General features: G+C 42.7%; 1 protein-coding gene across 1 annotated transcript; it reads right to left on the bottom strand.

Moving 5' to 3' along the window:
* Window positions 1-17,279: 17,279 nt before the first annotated feature.
* LOC123842952 (late histone H2B.L4-like) lies at window positions 17,280-17,807 on the bottom strand. Its single transcript, XM_045872103.2, has one exon. It carries the CDS (start codon window positions 17,805-17,807, stop codon window positions 17,280-17,282), a length of 528 nt encoding a protein of 175 aa, XP_045728059.2.
* Between the last annotated feature and the right edge of the window lie 281 nt (window positions 17,808-18,088).

The following is an 18,088-nucleotide window of genomic DNA, read 5'->3' as shown; positions in this document are numbered from 1 at the left end:
CAGTAAGTGATATTGGGAAAACGGGACAGCTACAGGCAAAAGAATGAAACTGGACCACTTTCTTAGACCATGCACAGAAATAAACTCAAAATTAATTAAAGAGCTAAGTGTGAGACTTTAAATCATAAAACTCCTAAAAGAAAACATAAGCAGTAATCTCTTGGACATCGGCCTTAGCAACATATTTATGGATATGTCTCCTCGGGCAGGGAAACCACAAGCAAAAATGAAAAGCTTCTGCACCGCAAAGGAAACCATTAACACAACAAAAAGTCAAACTAGTGAATGGGAGAGGTTATTTGCAAATGACATATTCGGTAAGTGGTTAATATCCAAAATATATAAAGAACTCAAACAACTGAAAAGGAAAAACACAATCTGATTAAAGAATGCACAGAGGACCTAAGTAGACATTTTTCCAAAGAAAACATATAGATGACCAACAGACCCATGAAAAGATGCTCAACATCATTACTCATCAGAGAAATGCAAATCAAAACCTCAATGCGACATCACCTCACACCAATCAGGAGGGCTAGTATCAAAAAGTCCAGAAAATACAAGTGTTGATGAGGATATAATGAAAAGGGAGCCCTCATGCACTGTTGGTAGGAATAAAACATGGCACAACCACTGTGGAAAACAGTATGGAGGTTCCTCAAAAAATTAAGAAGTAGAACTATCATATGATCCAGTAATTCCAGTACTGGATATTTACCCAAAGAAACCCAAAACACTAATTTGAAAAGATGTATGCAACCCTATGTTTATTGCAGCATTGCTTACAATTGCCAAACTGTGGAAGCAGCCCAACTGTCCATCAATAGATGAATGGATAAAGAAGATGTGATATAGGGGCACCTGGATGGTGCAGTCGGTTAAGTATCCAACTCCTGGTTTCGGTACAAGTTGTGATCTCAGTGTCGTAGGATGGAACCCCATGTGGGGCTCTGTGCTCAGCACAGAGTCTGCTTAGGATTCTCTCTCCTTCTCCCTCTGACCCCTCCCCACATGCTCGTGCTCACTCGTGTCTCGTGTGTGTGTGTGTCTCTCTCTCAAATAAGTAAATCTTTAAAAAAAGAAGATGTGAGATACAGATATAGATAATGGAATATTATTCAGCTATAAAAAATAACAAAATCTTGCCATTTGCAACAACATGGATGGAGTTAGAGAATCTATGCTAAGCAAAATAAGCCAGTCAGAGAAAGACAAATGCCATATGATTTCACTCACATGTGGATTTTTTTAAAGATTTATTTATTTATTAGAGAGAGCGAGAATGAGAGAGAGAGAGTACATGAGAGGGGAGAGGGTTAGAGGGAGAAGCAGGCTCCTCGCTGAGCTGAGAGCCTGATGAGGGACTCAATCCAGGGACTCCAGGATCATGACCTGAGCCGAAGGCAGTCGCTTAACCCACGGAGCCACCCAGACGCCCCGCACTCATATGTGGATTTTAAGAATCAAAACAAAGGAGCAGAGGGGGAAAAAGTGCGAGAGAGACAGAGACAAACCAAGAAACAGATGCTTAACTGTAGAAGACAAAGCGATGGTTACCAGAGGGGAGGTGGGTGGGGGGATTGGTGAAATAGGGGAAGGGGATTAAGAGTACACTTATCTTGGTGAGCACTGAGTAATATATGGAACTGTTGAATCACGATATTGTACACCTGAAACTAATATTACACTGCATGTTAACTACACTGGAATTAAAATTAAAAGAAAACAAGAAAAAATTTTTTAAAAAACTAGAAATGGGTCAACAGCCAATATATGAGTTTAAAATATAAAACGATTAGGAGGAAACATAAAGGTAAATCTTCATGACCTCAGATTTGGCAATAGAATTTTAGATATGATACCACAAGCAATAAAAGAGAAAATAGATAATGTGAACCTCATGAAAATTTAAAACAATTACCATATGCTTTCACTTATTTGTGGAACATAAGAAATAGCATGGAGGACATTAGGAGAAGGAAGGGGAAAATGAGGAGGGGAGGAATTGGAGGGAGAGATGAACCACGAGAGACTCTGGACTCTGAGAGACAAACAGGGTTTTAGAGGGGAGGGGGGAGGGAGGATTGGTTAGCCCGGTGATGGGTATTAAGGAGGGCACGTACTGCATGGAGCACTGGGTGTTATATGAAAACAATGGAACGTGGATCACCACATCAATAACCAATGATGTATTGTATGGGGATTAACATAACATAATAAAATTTAAAAAAAATCACCAAGAAAGTGAAAACCGACAGAATGGAAGAAAATATTTACAAATATATGTGCATATATCTGATAAAGGACTTTGTCTCTACAATATATGAAGAACATTTACAGCTCTGTAATAAAGTGACAAATAAGCAAATTAACAAATGGACAAAGAATCTGAATGCACATCTCTCCAAAGAAGATACACAAATGTCCACTAAACAAATGAAAAGATGTTCAACATCATGAGTCACTGGGGAAAGACAAATCAAAACCACAATGAGATACCATTTCACACCTGCAAGGATGGCTACAATCAAAAACACAGATAAAAATAACAAAGTGTTATCGAGGATGAGGAGAAAGTGGGACTGTCATTTGTTGCTGGTGGGAAAGTAAAATCATGCAGCCACTTTGTGAACCAGTCTGGCAGTTCCTCAAAACATTAAACAGAGAGATAACATATAACCCAGCAACTTCATCCCAAAATATATACCTAAGAGAAGTGAAAATCTATGTCCACATAAAATCTCATAAAAGAATAGTTATAGCAGCATTTTTTATAACATCCAAAAAGTGGGGGAAACCCAAATGTCCAGCAGCTGATGAATGGATAAACAGGTGCGGTATGAATGGAATATTATTCAGCCATAGAAATGGAGTACTGATACATGCTGCAACATGGACGAAACTGAAGACCTTTTGCAAGTCAAAGGAGCCAGTCAGAAAACACTACATATTGTCTGATTCCATTCTTATGAAATGTCCGGAACAGGCAAATCCACAGAGACATAAAACAGAAATAGCGGTGGCCCATAGTTGGGGAGATGAGGAGAATGGGGAGTGATGTCTCCGTTGCCGTGTCTGAACGACTGCTGCCCACCTCAGGGACCTCCTTCTGTCCATGGCTAACAGGGGAAGACAGGCTTCAGGTGGATGCAGTGGCAGGCTTGCAGGGGGAGCAAGTCTTTCTGCACCTGGAGTGAGAAGACCGGGGTTTGAGCCCCTGCTCAGATGCTCACACCCAACATCCTTCAGGCAAGACACTTCCATCACATTGCTACTCAAAATGTGCCCCCTGGGCTGGTGCTGATCCACAAACTGTCATCTTCCCACAACAGCATAAACAGAGAAATTGAAAGCAGCATTTACAAACCTCGACAGCAATCTGACAGAGTGGCTTTATGGCTGTTGAATTTAAGAATAAACAGGTTGAGCTCATTAAAAAAAAAAAAAAACAAAAAAACTCGGAGGCGCTTCCCTCTCAGTCTCCCAGGTGGAATAACCAAGGAAGACACGTATTGGCTCATCTTGAGACACCTCCTCACGTACAGGGCCAATGGCTGTGGCTCAGAGGCTGCAGGTCCATCAGAGGCTGATTCAGAAGCGTGGGGCTGCACTAATCGGATGCTCCACAATACCCATAGGGTTGTAAGTAACTAAGTTCTGACCTTTCAAGAACAAAAGGTTATGCCTGAAAAGAACAAAGTCAGATAAATCTGAATTAAGAGTGGCAGCCTCAGTTGGGAGGGGTCCTGAATACTTGTTGTTTCTTGAACTTTTGGATTTAGATATTTCTGTACTGAGTTTGGGTCCTTGCTTATGCTTTTCAAAGAATTTCACAATATGAATAGCACTGAAAAGGTTTCATTTGTATATGCCTGTCCTATTACTGCTATTTCCCCCGTGTTGTTGCTTATACTTTGTTAGTGAAGCAGTAGCCATTCCCTTACTTCATCTCGGTAACCACAGCATTACACCATGATTGCTCACTAGGTACCTTTTTCCTCAATCACCAGTGAAGGGAATAATCACATGTATTCAATTCCCACTCTGGTCTTCAACATCAAACCCCACTTTCCTTTCTCCTTCCCAGATTTCATGTGTATCTCTCACACTTCCACTCCAAGTGGCCCATCCACAGTCCAATTATGGTGCATTTTCATGTGGTTTTGCCAGTCCTCCCATTGGATTTCTGAAATTACAAGTGCAACACACACACACACACACACACACACACATTCTAATGGACTCAGGTTCTGAAAATAACGTTTTATATGCTACAACGTGTATGACACCAATATGCATGAGTAACTTTGAAGAACATCTAGAATTTAAGAGACTTAGTGAAATTCAGTTTTCTTTTTCTAAACGGTGCACACTTCTTTCTCTGAAAAGGCAAATGGCTCCACAAGGAGCCTTCGGCTTCTAAAATTTCCTTCCCGCTATATATGGCAATTTCTAGGTACCACACACAAGGATTTACTTGCACTGGATTTTGTCGTAGCTTTTCTAGGGTTTTTAAGAAGCAAGCTCTTTTTGTCCGCCCTCAAATGCCTTTGGCTTTTTCTTTCTTCTAATGGGCTCCAGAAGAGGTTGGATTGCTGTAGTTTACCTAGCTTTTGTCTCACTGTTTGGCTCAGAATGACATCTTTCACAGGTTTCTACATTCAGCTCAAAGGTTATTTAGAATTTATTTTAAAAGTTCACATGGAACACATAGCAAACATAACAAAATGGTGGGTTTTCGTGCAACTTGTAACAAATTCCAAAGGACTGAAGTTCCCACCCCTGCCCCCGCCAGTGTGTTCTCCCTTCACAGATATATGGGAAGCTAGAAATCAATTGAGTGGAGAGCACTTGGATAATCACCAGCTACTTTGAAATTCAGCATGTACCTATAGGAAAAGAATCAAAGAAAGGAAAAAAGCCCATGCACCAAGAAGAAAAACACAATGGGTATTAAAGTGCATTACCATTATCCCAAGTCCTCCTACCCATCAGATCACTTGAGGTAGAGGAAGGATTCACCTTAGTTCTCTTAATTGCCAAACAGCTTCCTTCTATTTTGATGCAAAACGAGACGGACAGGTCCCACTGTGACATCTGCATGTCTACACTTCAACCACCCTGGTTAAAAGGAAGAGCTTCAACAGAAACCCACAGGCACACGGACAATCACACCACCTTCCCCCTCAATCTCCAGGCTGCATGTCACAGGAAGGCTGTTATTGGCTCAGCCCTGGTCACCCCACCACCCTTTGGGCCAATGGCCATGGATCCTGCGCTGCCAGTTGTTTATTGGCTTCTGCTAGGGGAGGCTGGGAGCACAGCTGCTCTCATTGGACGACCCAGTCATCCAGGCATGATTGCAGTGCAGGAAGCCTTTTATATCAAAAGGGAAAGATGATAGGCTACCAAGGCACAGAATCAGGTAAATTTGAATGAAGCGAAGTAGGCCTTTCACAAGGTCAGGAGCTTGAGCATGGCACTTTCCTAGATGGTTTGATTGAGTTTTCTGCACGGTGTTTGGGTCCTCTTTTATGCATTTATGTGAATTCGGATAACGGGCTATGTTAAAGGAGTGTGAATGGGGTAAGTGTGATTGTCATGGCTGCTACTGCACTTTAATTATTGCTATACCACACATATTGAAAAAAAAAAAACTCTCTCGCTGATACTACTGTACACAGGTGGGAGAATGAGAACACGTGAGGTAAATAAAATTGTTGTGGAAATAATTTTGACTGTAAAGATCTCTGAAGAGGCTGACCTAGAGGAATACCTAATAGAAACGACCATTTAGGAAAGTGATGAAATGCAGTATGATGAAGAAAAATCATAACAGGCTGCACTAAAGACACATATAAAGTTGAGCTGATAATGTTTTTAACATTTCTTTCACAATAAGAATTTTTAAAACTCGGCAGAACGTCACAAGTCCAACACTACAGTAGATTGCACTTTGGAGGGCCACAGGTCTTTTCCCACCAAGTGAGGTGGCTTAGGAAAGAGCCTTTGGTTTGGGGTGTGGTCAGGCGCTCCTGGGGGTGCTCACTGGCCTCTGGTGAACCTAATGACGGCCTCGGTGGCCTCAGACACGGCATGCTTGCCAGTCTTCCTGGGCAGGCAGCAGCGGGTGCATGGCTGTCTGGATCTCTCTGGAGGTGATGGCGGAGTGCTTCCTGTAGTGGTATGAGGTGCTCTCCTTGGACACAACCCATTATCCAAGTGATTCACAATCCTGTACTTCGTTCTACCTTGTTAACTTTTTTCTTTAAGTTGCCACAATCAGCATAATTATTTGATGCCATCAATGTATCATTTACCTCTATTTGCCAATTCGTTCTATTATCATTCCTTCTTACATCCCACATCTTTTTCTATCGTCCTCAATTACATTCTTTACAATGTCTGTTCATTTGGTGCCAGTTGGTGTAAATACTCTGAGTTATCATTTTTTCTTAAATGTCTTTACTTCTGAGTTAAAGTCTTAAGGTAACCAGAATTGAGATGGGGTAAGGTGTGCAGGGCATTAAATAGGTACTTAATCTTCTGAAATCCTGAAAGGTGCCAGTGATGTACCTACCTACCTCTTCTTACATGATATTCCTACAGAGGCAATGGTGAAAAACGTTAACCCATGGGAAATGGAGTTAGACAGGGTCCATACCACTCTGGGGGGCTTTGAGGCTTAGCCGGGTATATTGTCACACACCCCTGGGAATTTTGGTTAAGGAAAAATCGTGTGCGTAATTATTGTGCTGGTGATAATAATTGGACTGGCATAATGAATATTCTTTCCCTTTCAGGAACTCAGTGTTCTTTCTCACATGGGGTAATCTCAGACATTGGAGAAAAATGGAGATGTGGGGATCTCAGCTTCCCCACTCCTTGACAGCCTCAATGATTCGATGGTGGTTCGTGAGCAAAACCCATCTGGGTGACCTCTCCATTCCACTGAGGCGGCTCTAGCCGTAGTGTCAAGCAAACAAACAAGCAGAGCACAATTGCACAAGAAGTCGAGGAAGTCAACTTCCTTTTCCCTGCATCATTCCATCCCCCAAGCTAGCATTGTTCTGGGCCAAGAAGAAATGTCCCAGCTAGTAAGAATTCCTCTCACCAGGGAAGGAAACGTGGAGTGAGTGACCAGCTTCTCTAGACAGTCCTGGCACTGCATGAAGGTCTACCTTCAGTTTTACCACACCCATGGCAGCAGAGAGCGTTGGCTAGCTACAAGGGATAAAAGCCGAGGCTATTATTAGCACATACACAGCTGGACTGACTGCAGTTTATGGAGAAATTTGTGCGGACAAACTCAGCACTTGCCACCACTGATGGAGTCACTGGCTGGGTGCACAGATGCTGACAACTGTCCCAGTGATATTTAAGGTTCCTAGAGCCAGCCATACGTCAGCACTTGCGCCCCCTTGCCCCGGACCTCTCTCCAAACAACACCCCTACACAGACCCCGCCCTGCCAGAGCCCAGACCCACATGAGTAACCATCCAAACTCTCTGCAGCTGCACAAGTGTAGAACAGTAGCCACCTGGATCCTTTCCCACCTCAAGCAGAATCCAGGAGTTAAGCTTACAGACAATCCGTTTTTCTAGGAGCCGTGCAAGAGCAAGACACCATCTTAGGTACCCTTGGCAGACCCACCAGCTTGCGTGCACTTGGGGCTAGCCCCTCTAGCTATATCTATGCACCTGCATGCCGTGGCCTGATGCCTGTCATTGGCATCTGCCACGGCAGGTACGCACACAGAGGGGACCGTGCGGTGATGGGTGAACACTCTGACAGCCAGGCCCCTGCCAACAGCTGCGCATGGATAGGAATCATGCTCAGGCTCCTGTCACTGGCCTGCAACTCCATGCCCACCTACAGATAGCACCTCCAGGTTCTAGTTGGAGTGGGATGATTGATGTATTCAAACAGTTAAAAGAAACTGCCAACCAAACGGACTTTACCCAGCAGTGCTGTCCTTCATAATTGAAGGTGAAATAAAGAATTTCTCTAATAAATAAGAGCTGAGGGAACTTGTCAGGTCTAAACCTGGATCACAAGAAATGCCGAAAGGAGTTTTTCAAGCTGAAACAAGAGGACACTGATTGGTAACGCCAAAATATATGAAATTATACAACCCACTGGTAAAGGTAAGCATATAGTCACATTCAGAACACCCTAATAATGTATAATGTGGAGATGTGCTGACCGGGTAACCTGAAAATAAAGGATAAAAGATAAAGGTATTGAAATTTGCCGTAGTTTCAACAATTTGTTAATGAATACACACACACACACACACACTGACACTCACATAAAGACACACAATGTAAGCAGTGATGTAAGAAAAGTAAAAGGGTAGGCAATAACAGCATGGAGTTTGGGCTGTGACCAGAGTTAAGCTGTTGTCAGTGTAAAATAGACTGTTGCACCTACGGGATGTTGTATGTAAACCTCACGGGAGCCCCAAAGCAAGGATCTACCACAGTTACACAAAAGGTAAAGAGAAAGGATTCAAAGCACACCAGTGCGGAAAACAGTCAATTTAGAAAGGAAGGCAACAAGAAAGGAAGAAGTGAAAAGTAGAATTACAAAACAGCCAGGAAACAAATAATAAGGTGGCATTAATAAGTCCTATCAACGATTACTCTCTTAATGGAGTGAATTCTCCAATCAAAAGGCCTCCAGTGGCTTAGTGATCAAAAAAGCAAGATCTAACCAAATGCTGGTTACAAGAGGCTCACCTCAGCTCTAAGGACACACGAAGATACAAAGTGAAGGATGACAAAAGATACTCCATGCGGGTGGAAACCAAAGAGAGCAGGGTTAGCTATACTAACGTCGGACAAAAGAGACGTTAAGCCAAAATGGTAAGAGGAGACAGAGATGGTCATTAGGTAATGACGAGGGGGTCAATTCCTCAGGAAGATATAACAATCATAAATATGCACTCAACATTGGAGCACCTAAATATATTAAGCAAATCCTTAAAAAACTGAAAGGAGAAATAGACAATAATACGATAATACAAGGAGACTCCAATACCCCAATTTCTTAAGGTTTTATTTCTTTATTTGGCAGAGAGAGTGAGCACAAGCAGGGACAGTGGCAGGTAGAGGGAGAGGGAGAAGCAGGCTCCCCACTGAGTAGGGAGCCCAGCGTGGGGCTCGATCCCAGGACCCTGGGATCATGACCTGAGCTAAGACAGACACTTAACCGACTAAGCCACCCAGGCACCTCCAACAGCCCACTCTCAATATTGGATGGGCCGTCCAGACAGAACATCAACAAGGAAACATTGGACTTGAGCCATACTGTAGGAAAAAATGGACTTAACAGACATGTAGAGAACATTTCATCCAAAAGCAGCAGAATACACATTCTTCTCAAGTGCACACAGAGCGTTCACCAAGGTAGATAGCAAAACAAGCCTTAGCAAACATAAGAAAGTCGTACTATCTTTTCCAACTACAAGCGTATGAAATGAGATATATCACTAACGGGCAAAAAGGTAGAAAATTCACCGGTATGTGGAAATTAAACCACATGCTTCTGGATAACACTTGGGTCAAAAAGAAATGAAAAGGGGGAATCCAAAAGCAAATGCAAATGGAATCACAGCATATCAAAACATAGAGGTTGCTGCTAAAGCCATTCTAAGAGGGAAATTGAGAGTGACAAACACCTACATTAAGAAACAAGAATGACCTCCACCTAACTTTTCAGCTCAAGGAGCTAGAAAAAAAGAACAAACTAAACACAAAGTCAGGAGATGGGAGAAAGTAACACAGATCCGAGTGGAAATAAATGTACCAGAGACCAGAGAAAAGGATGGACCAGATTAGTGAAACTAAGAGCTGGTTATTTGAAAAGAGAAATAAAATTGGTGAAACTTTAGCTAGGCTAACTCTGAGAAACAGAGAGAGGACTCAAATGAGTAAAATCAGTAATCAAAGAGGAGACATTACAACTGACACCACGGAAATACAAAGGATCATGAGAGATTACTACAAATGGTTATATGCGAACAAATGGATCACCTAAAAGAAATGGATAAATTCCTAAAACACACAACCCACCAAGACCGAATCATGAAGAAACCGAGAATCTGACAGGCCAATATCAAGAACAGAGATTGAATCATTACTCAAAACCTGCCAAAGCAGAAAATCCCAGGAACAGATGTTTCCCTGGTGACTTCTACCTAAACATTTAAAGAACCAGCACCAGCACTTGACAAATTCTCCCCAAAAGCTGGAGAGGAAGGAATACACCCAAACGCATTTTACAAGGCCAGCATTACTCTGACCCCAAAACCGGATCAGAACACCATAAGAAAAGAAAATGACAGACTAATGTCCCTGATGAATATAGATACAGATATCCTCAATGAAAGAAAAACCATTAGCAAACTGAATCCACGAGCACATTAAAAAAAAAAAAAATTCACCATGATCAAGTGGAATTTATCTCTGTGATGCAAGGATGGTGCAACACAGGCAAATCAATAATTGTGATACACTGCATTAACCAGACAAAGGATAAAATCATATAATCGTCTTAGTGGATCCAGAAAAGACTATTTGATAAAACTTAATACCCGTTTCTGATTTAAAAAAAAAAAAAAAAAAAAAAAACCTCTGAGGAAGTGGGGATGGAGGGGACACACCTCAACATAGTAAAGGCCATGTGTGACAAGCCCACAGCCAACGTCCTACTCAATGGTGAAAAGCTGAAAGCAATTTCTCTGAGATCAGAAACAAGATAAGAACGCCCACTTTTGCCACTTTGATTCTACAAAATATTGAACGTTCTAGCCAGAGCATTTAGACAAGTAAAGAAACGAAAAGGCATCCAAATTGTAAGGGAAGAAGTAGAACTGTCACTATGTGCAGACGACTTAATATCACATAGAGAAAACCTGAGAGACTCCACCAAAACACTGTTAGAACTAATAAATGGATTCAGTAAAGTTGTAGGAAAATCAAACTGCAAAAATCTGTGGCACTTCTGCACACTGCAAATGACCTATAAGAAGGAGAAATCAAGAAACCAATCCATTTACAATCGTATCATAAGGAAGAAAATAACTGGGATTAAATTTAACCAAGGAGGCGAAAGACCCGTGCACTGAAAGTATAAGACGATGAAGAGAAAAACTGAAGAAGACACAGATAAATGGAAAGATATTCCATCCTCAGGGACGGGAAGAGTTGGTATCGATAAATGTCTGCCCTACCCAAAGCAATCTAGAGATGCAGTGCAATGTCTACCGAAATTCAATGGCATTTTTCACAAGAATAGAACAAACAATCCTAAACTTTGTATGGAACCACAATCCATCAATCAATCAATCAATCCATCAATCAATCAAACAAACCCAAAGCCCAAAATAGTCAGCGACGTCTTGAGAAAGAAGAACAAAGCTGGAGGCCTCACACTCCTGGATTCCAAACACTTTTACAAAGCTATAACAATCAAAACAGTATGGTATCGGCATAAAAACAGATGCCGAGATCAACAGATGAGACTATAGAGAGCACAGAAAGAAACCCAGACATACACGGTCAGTTAATTTACAAAAAGAGCCAAGAATATACAACGGGGGAAAGAACAGTCTCTTCAGTGGTATTGGGAAACCTGGACAGCCGCAGGCAAAAGAAGGGAATGGGATCACCGTCTGACACCACGGGCTAAAGATGAAATGTAAGACGCGACACCACAAAGCGCCTGGGAGACATCATAGGTGGTAAGCTTCTTGACATCCGTCTTGGCTATTTATTTATTTATTTATTTTTGGATCTGACACCTAGAGGAAGGACAACAACAACAAATATAAACAAATGGGGCTACGTCAAACTGAAAAGCTTCTGCACAGCAAAGGAAATTGTCAACAAAATGAAAAGGCAACCTCCCCAGTGGGAGGAAATACTTGCAAATCATGTATCGGATAAAGGGTTAATATCCAAAATACAAAATGACTCCCAAAAACTCAAAAGCAGAAAAAAGAAAAATCAAACAACTTGATTAAAAACGGGGCAAAAGACCTGAATAGACATTTTTCCACAGGAGCCTTACAGATGCCCAACAGGTACATGAAAGGGTCTTCTATATCACTAATCAGGGAAAGACAAACCCAAACCACAACAAGGTAAAACTTCCCACCACTTAGAATGGCTATAACCAAAAAGACTAGGGATAACAAATGCTTGTGAGGATGGAGAGAAAAAGGAAGTCTCGTGCCCTGTTGGTAATGTATGGAATGTAAATTGGTGCACCACTGTAGAAAACAGCATGGAGGTTCCTCAAGAAATTAAGAGTACCATATGATGCAAACATTCCACTTTGGGGTATTTATCCGAAGAAAACGGGTACAGTGAATGGGCACTAACATGTTCACTGCAGCATTATTTACGATAGCCAAGATATGGAAACATCCCAAGTATCCATTTCAGTCCGCAGGATATGGCCTGGTTTTATATGATTTGAAGTGAGACCGACCTGGGTACAAATCCCAGCTTTACTGTTTACCAGTTGTGTGCCATTAGGGAAGGCACAGGCCCTGAGCCTGTGTTGTCTCATCTGTAAAAAAGGGAAGGAAAGTAGTAGCCACCTCCGAGGGTGGTTATGAGCATTAAATGAGATGATGGAAGTAAAATGCTTAGCACAAGAGATGTAATGAGCACTCAGTAAATTTGGGCTCTATCATTTCCTCCCACATGGCACAGGAAGTGAGCCCATTCACCCAGCCATGGCCTTCGTCTCCACAGTCTGGTTAATTTCCTTCAACCGGGTGCCTGTGAAGTGGTTATAAGGAGGGCTTTGTTGGCCCCTAAGCACCCTCCCACACTCCCTTCTCCTCTGAGGTTTTAGCCTTGGCAGAGGAGGTGGACATGGCTTGCTTTTGCACTCCTTGCCACACGAGTTTTACTGACAACTGTGGTGGGTTGAGATCTCTGGCATGTCTTTCGAGCACCATCCAAGGCTATCCTGCCAACTCCGGTAGGCCCTTAACCTGTTGGCACCTCCTGTTCTTCAGCACGTGTTTAATAGAGAGCCCACGCTGCCACTCTCCTCCTTCCTAAGACAGCCGTGTTTTGCCACAAAACTAAAATGTTCTAAACGTGTTGATCAGTGTTTTCGTTAGCTCTGCTGTGTACGATGAATGATTCCCTGGAACTACCCGTCCACCACGCCCACCACCAAACATCAGTGGAATGCAAGTAATGTTCTGACCACTGGGTTGTGAGCAGCCTAGGAAGTCCACTCAGTGTACGTCTCTCTGAGTCCAGGAAGGAAAAACCAACATCCCCCGTGGTTTTTAGGAAAAGTGGTTTGAACCGAACTTTGGGGATGAAGGGTGGGCCGTGGGTTAGAAGTGTTATAGAATGTAATACATCCCCAAGTGTGGTATACATGCCTCCGCAGGCACACGAGATGGTTTTAAGTGGTACACAGATTTTTTTTTTCTTACCAGTTAAGCAGTTTAGTTAGTGTGAATTTAAAATATACGAACACCATGTTATCCTGTGACGTTGCAGATATTATGGCTTAGGAAAATGTTTTCAAAAATCTTGAAAATACGTTCCTTAAAATAGCTATATTCAATAAACAATTGTATTGGTGAAATGCACATATAGCCAAAAGGACGAAATTGTTAGAGGAAGGACTTTCCATGCCATCCAAATGGTTATAAGCTTCCGAGTCAGACAAACCTCATTCAAACCTGGTCTACCGCTTATCAGCTGTGTGACTTTAGGAAAGTAACCTAATTTCTCTGAGCCTCAGGGGGAAATGGAGTTGAATAATAGTACCAGCTTCACTGGACTGTTGTCCAGCTTAAGCCAGGAGCTTTACACTGTAGTGGTGTGAGGGCCCAAAACCTAGCGCCAGGTGGTCTGGTTTCCAGTCCTAGCTCTTCTGCTTACTAGCTCATGGACATTGAGCAACTTACGTCATCTTTCTGTGCCTTGGTCTCCCCGTCTGGAACATGGGACTCTTAGGAGGGTTAAATGAGTTACCACACTTGAAGTGCTTAGAAGTATTCCTAGTATATATTAAGCATTATGTGTTTCTTAGATTAAAAATGCATGCATATAAAGCTCCTGACACCTGACACCTAGTAAGTCCTCGTGAAATGTTACCCATTGGTGGTGCTTTGTATTGCCAATGCCTGGAACAAATCAATCTACAGTCAGAGTTTGATTAAGAAGCAGCATTTAATTGCCCAGGACTCATGGAGAATTGACAGGGCCCAGCACCTCTCTGCAGGAAAAATCAAAACACGGGGCCCCATGGAAGCTGGGCCTTCTTAAAGGACTGCCAGGAGTGGGGTTGGAGAGAGGGCCCAAGCTAGCTTTCTTTATCCTGTTAAAATAGGTGTGGGTCATCCCAATTAAGAGAAAAGGAAATTAAGCAAGCAGCCTAATGCCGCACGGCCTATATATGACAGAGCTCGGTAGAATGCTATCTTGATGGAGAACTCACAGCCCGAGGGGAGGAATAGAGAACTGGTCCAATGGCGTTCTGGCGAAAGGGATACTTTATGGAAAATCTTATGGTAGAGGAATGGTGATGATGATAGTAATGTAACAGCAATACCATTAACTGAGATTCAGCCACTGTTGCTGACTACCTCTAGACATTGTCCTATCTCCCAATCCTAAAACAAAACAAAACAAAACAAAACAAAACAAAACCCTCTTCTGTGATACCATTAACACTCTCTTCCTACCCACTGACCGGTATCCCTTTTCTTTGAAAGAGTACCCTATTTCTATCTCCATTTCTCATCCACCACTCACTCCTCAACCTACTGCGGTTTGCCTTTTCTTTCCCAACCCATCGCCGCCTCTTCTGGGACTCTAGACCATCTGCTCTCATCCGTTTTCCCATATTTATTCAGCAAATACTGAGTCCCTACCAAGCGCCATACATGGTACTCACTCCTGATAGGTGACAGCAAATGAGACAAGGTCTCTCTTCTCAGGAAGTTCACATTCCAGGTCAAAGCAAAAATTGGATCTGCTGACTGAGTGCCCTCAAAAGCAGTTCACTGGATGATGGAGACGATCACTAACAGCGGGGCACATGATGGTCATACCCTCAGAATAGATACTGTTATCAGGGCGAACCTGTTTGAGCACCTTCTAAAGGTAGGTAGAGCAGAAAGCTCCAGGCAGCACATTGACATTCTTAATCTTAGGGCATCTTGGAGCCCTTCTTGTGAGAAAATGCAAAATCACTCACTCAGGGATTGTGACAACAACTCCTTTTGAAGAAAGAGCAATGAGTTGGAGAAGGAAGTAGGGCGATTAGTGTCGGGCTTGCATTTCAGTGAGGTTAAGAAATAGATGTGAACGCTGATAAAATTGGGAGTAAAGAAAGAGCTCAGATGAACTTACAGCTTTCAGATCACTTCTGATTGGGGAAGGTAGGCCTAAACGACATCGGCAAACAAACCACACAATACGTATCTCCGGGCTACATACTCCTTCGAAGGGCCTCCAATGAAGGGGTTCCCTTCCACAAATTTAAGGAAATTTTAATATCGGAACAGCGATAATTTACTTAAATAAACCAAGAGAAAAGAGTGTTTGCAATGGCTGCTAAAGCTACTGAAAGGGCACGTTTGAGATCTAATAAGTGACCTGGAATGGCTCAGAACACCAGAATTGTTACTCTGCGCACATAGGTCTCAAACAAAATCTTAATACCACCTTTGCTGATGAGATGCTACTACCATCCTTATTAGAGCCAGAAAGTGACAAGAAATCTTTTTATCAGCATTACAGTCCAAAAGTATTTGTGAATATTTGGAAATTAAATTTTAAAAAGATTTAAACGCTAAAATAAAAGAGAACCTAAGTAGTTTTAGTTGACCTGATTGCACTGCAAATGAGTAAATATGTAGAACAGCTTTATCTTGGGAAACTTTACACTCTTAGAAATAAACAGGAACCTTAGCAGACTCTAAGCAAATGCAACCTGAAGTCAGGCATGGTGGTTGTTTTTTTGTTTTGTGTTGTTGTTGTTTTGTTTTGTTTTGTTTTTTTACCTCATAGACATATTTGCAGTGTCTATTCCAGATAGAGTAGATACCAAGAATTCCGTTGAGTGAATGAATGAGCCATATTTTCAATCTTTAGGTAGTAAGAATGGTGGGGGGTGGGGGGGGACAAGATAAAGAAGATGACGAACTTAAATGAGAGGTGGTAAGAAGTAACCGAATACAGTTTTCTTAAGCACCAGGAAAATTATTTCAATTGTATGTCTTTTCTCCACATTTTCTTATGGACCTTGGTGGAGCGTGTGGATCTCCTGCGTTCAAGAACTGATCTTGCACTTACGAGTTTTGGGACTCTGTGCTCTCTGGATCTGAGTTGCTTCTGTAATAAACTAGTTATGATAGCATTGTTGTAAACACCAGGTAAAATAGTACCTGTAAAAGTATGCCGTAAACTAAAAAACATTGTACAGTGCGAGGGTGATATTACCACAAATGTGACAGTACTGCTTTCTCTGCTGTTGAAATAAAAGACCTGATTAGAGAAACAAACAAAACAGAAACAAGTAAATAAATAAAGAGGAGCCACCAAAGCTGTTTGGTCAGTAACATCTGCCAATATTTACTGTACACAGTATCACGACAGAAATTTTCATAAATGTATTCCAGAATCCATTTAAAAATTGTAATAGGAACCCATTCTATGACGTTAACATAAATTTCAAACGCATATGAAAAATATTTTTTTCTATAAAAGCGTAAAGGAGATGGACGTTGCTTCAGATACTTAAAAGTCTCCTCAATAACCCGCCTAACAGAAGTCAGATGGATTCTTATATCAGCTTCTGCACGTTATCTGTTGCCATATCACCCATAACGAACCTCTGAAACATTCACCACACGCTCATGAGAGAATGAGAGAGAAAAAGGTAAACATCATTATAACAAAAATAACCCCCACTGAGGCTGACCTACAGAAATATCTAGCAGAGATGACTGCTTGGGAAAGCCAAGAAAAGCGGCATGGTTAAGGAGAGTCCACAGTTGTCCAAGGAATAAACTGCACTCAAATATAGATTAAAGCAGTGCCGATCCTGTTTGGCTCAAAGTAAAACTACTTTAAATATCTGCAGAATGCCACAACAGGGACAAAACTCAATGCTCTCTTTGGCAGAGTTTGTCCCACTTTTTAAAGCTACAGGTCTTTTCCCGCCAAGTGAGGTGGCTCTGAAAAGAGCCTTTGGTTTGCGAGGTGGTCAGGCGGTCCGGAGGCAGCTCATTGGCGGAGGGTGTACCTGATGATGGCTTGGGTGCCCTCGGACACGGCGTGCTTGCCCATCTCCCCGGGCAGCAGCAGGCACACGGCTGTCTGGATCTCCCTGAAGGTGATGGTGGAGCGCTTGGCGGAGCGGGCCAGGCGAGAGGCCTCGTCGGCGATGCGCTCGAAGATGTCCTTGACGAACGAATCCAAGATGCTCACGGTCTTCTGCGAGAGGCTCAGGCCCTCGTGAACCTGCTTCAGAACCCTGGGGAAGTAGATAGCGAAACTGTTGGGGCAGCGGCGGCGGCGGCGGCGGCGGCGGCGGCGGCATTGGCGCCTTGGCTGCTCGTGCTTCGGGCTCTTCGGGTCCACTTCTGTGGGCTCCTCCGTGCCCACGCATTCGCCAGAAGAGGTCTCACAGCCAGGCTCAGCCATGTGGGGCTCGCCTTCCCGACAGCTCGGAAGGAAGGACAATGGCGGCTGCAGAGGGGCGCTGGCCCGTTTATAGTCGCTGCATTTCCTGACGTCACGGGCAACCTCCATATCTGATTGGACAAAATGCAATGCAGGGAAGTGGGGCTCTATGCCAGGCCGTGTCCCCTGTGATTGCATACCCTCGAGCTTCACATCACATCACATCGGACAATCAGAGAGGGAAATCCGGTGCCCTCTAAACTTCTTGGGACCTCGGTCAGAAAATCTTTCAAACATTCCATTTCATTGTGCATTTTGTCTGCTGATTTTCAACATCAAAACAGTAACAGATCTGAGGAGAGTCCTGTTTTTATTGGAATACTTTATATTGCACATCATTACCTTATTTC

This window comes from Mirounga angustirostris, unplaced genomic scaffold (assembly GCF_029215605.1).
Source record: "Mirounga angustirostris isolate CCGP_5_RB_7025 unplaced genomic scaffold, mMirAng1.0.hap1 SCAF_91, whole genome shotgun sequence".
NCBI classification, from domain to species: domain Eukaryota; kingdom Metazoa; phylum Chordata; class Mammalia; order Carnivora; family Phocidae; genus Mirounga; species Mirounga angustirostris.
The sequence above is the reverse complement of the archived record's forward strand: the minus strand, read 5'-3'. Positions and strand labels throughout refer to the sequence as shown.

What these genes read in the sequence shown, in the direction of transcription:
- LOC123842952 (XM_045872103.2), bottom strand. Translation starts at nt 17,807, where the DNA reads ATGGAGGTTGCCCGTGACGTCAGGAAATGCAGCGACTATAAACGGGCC.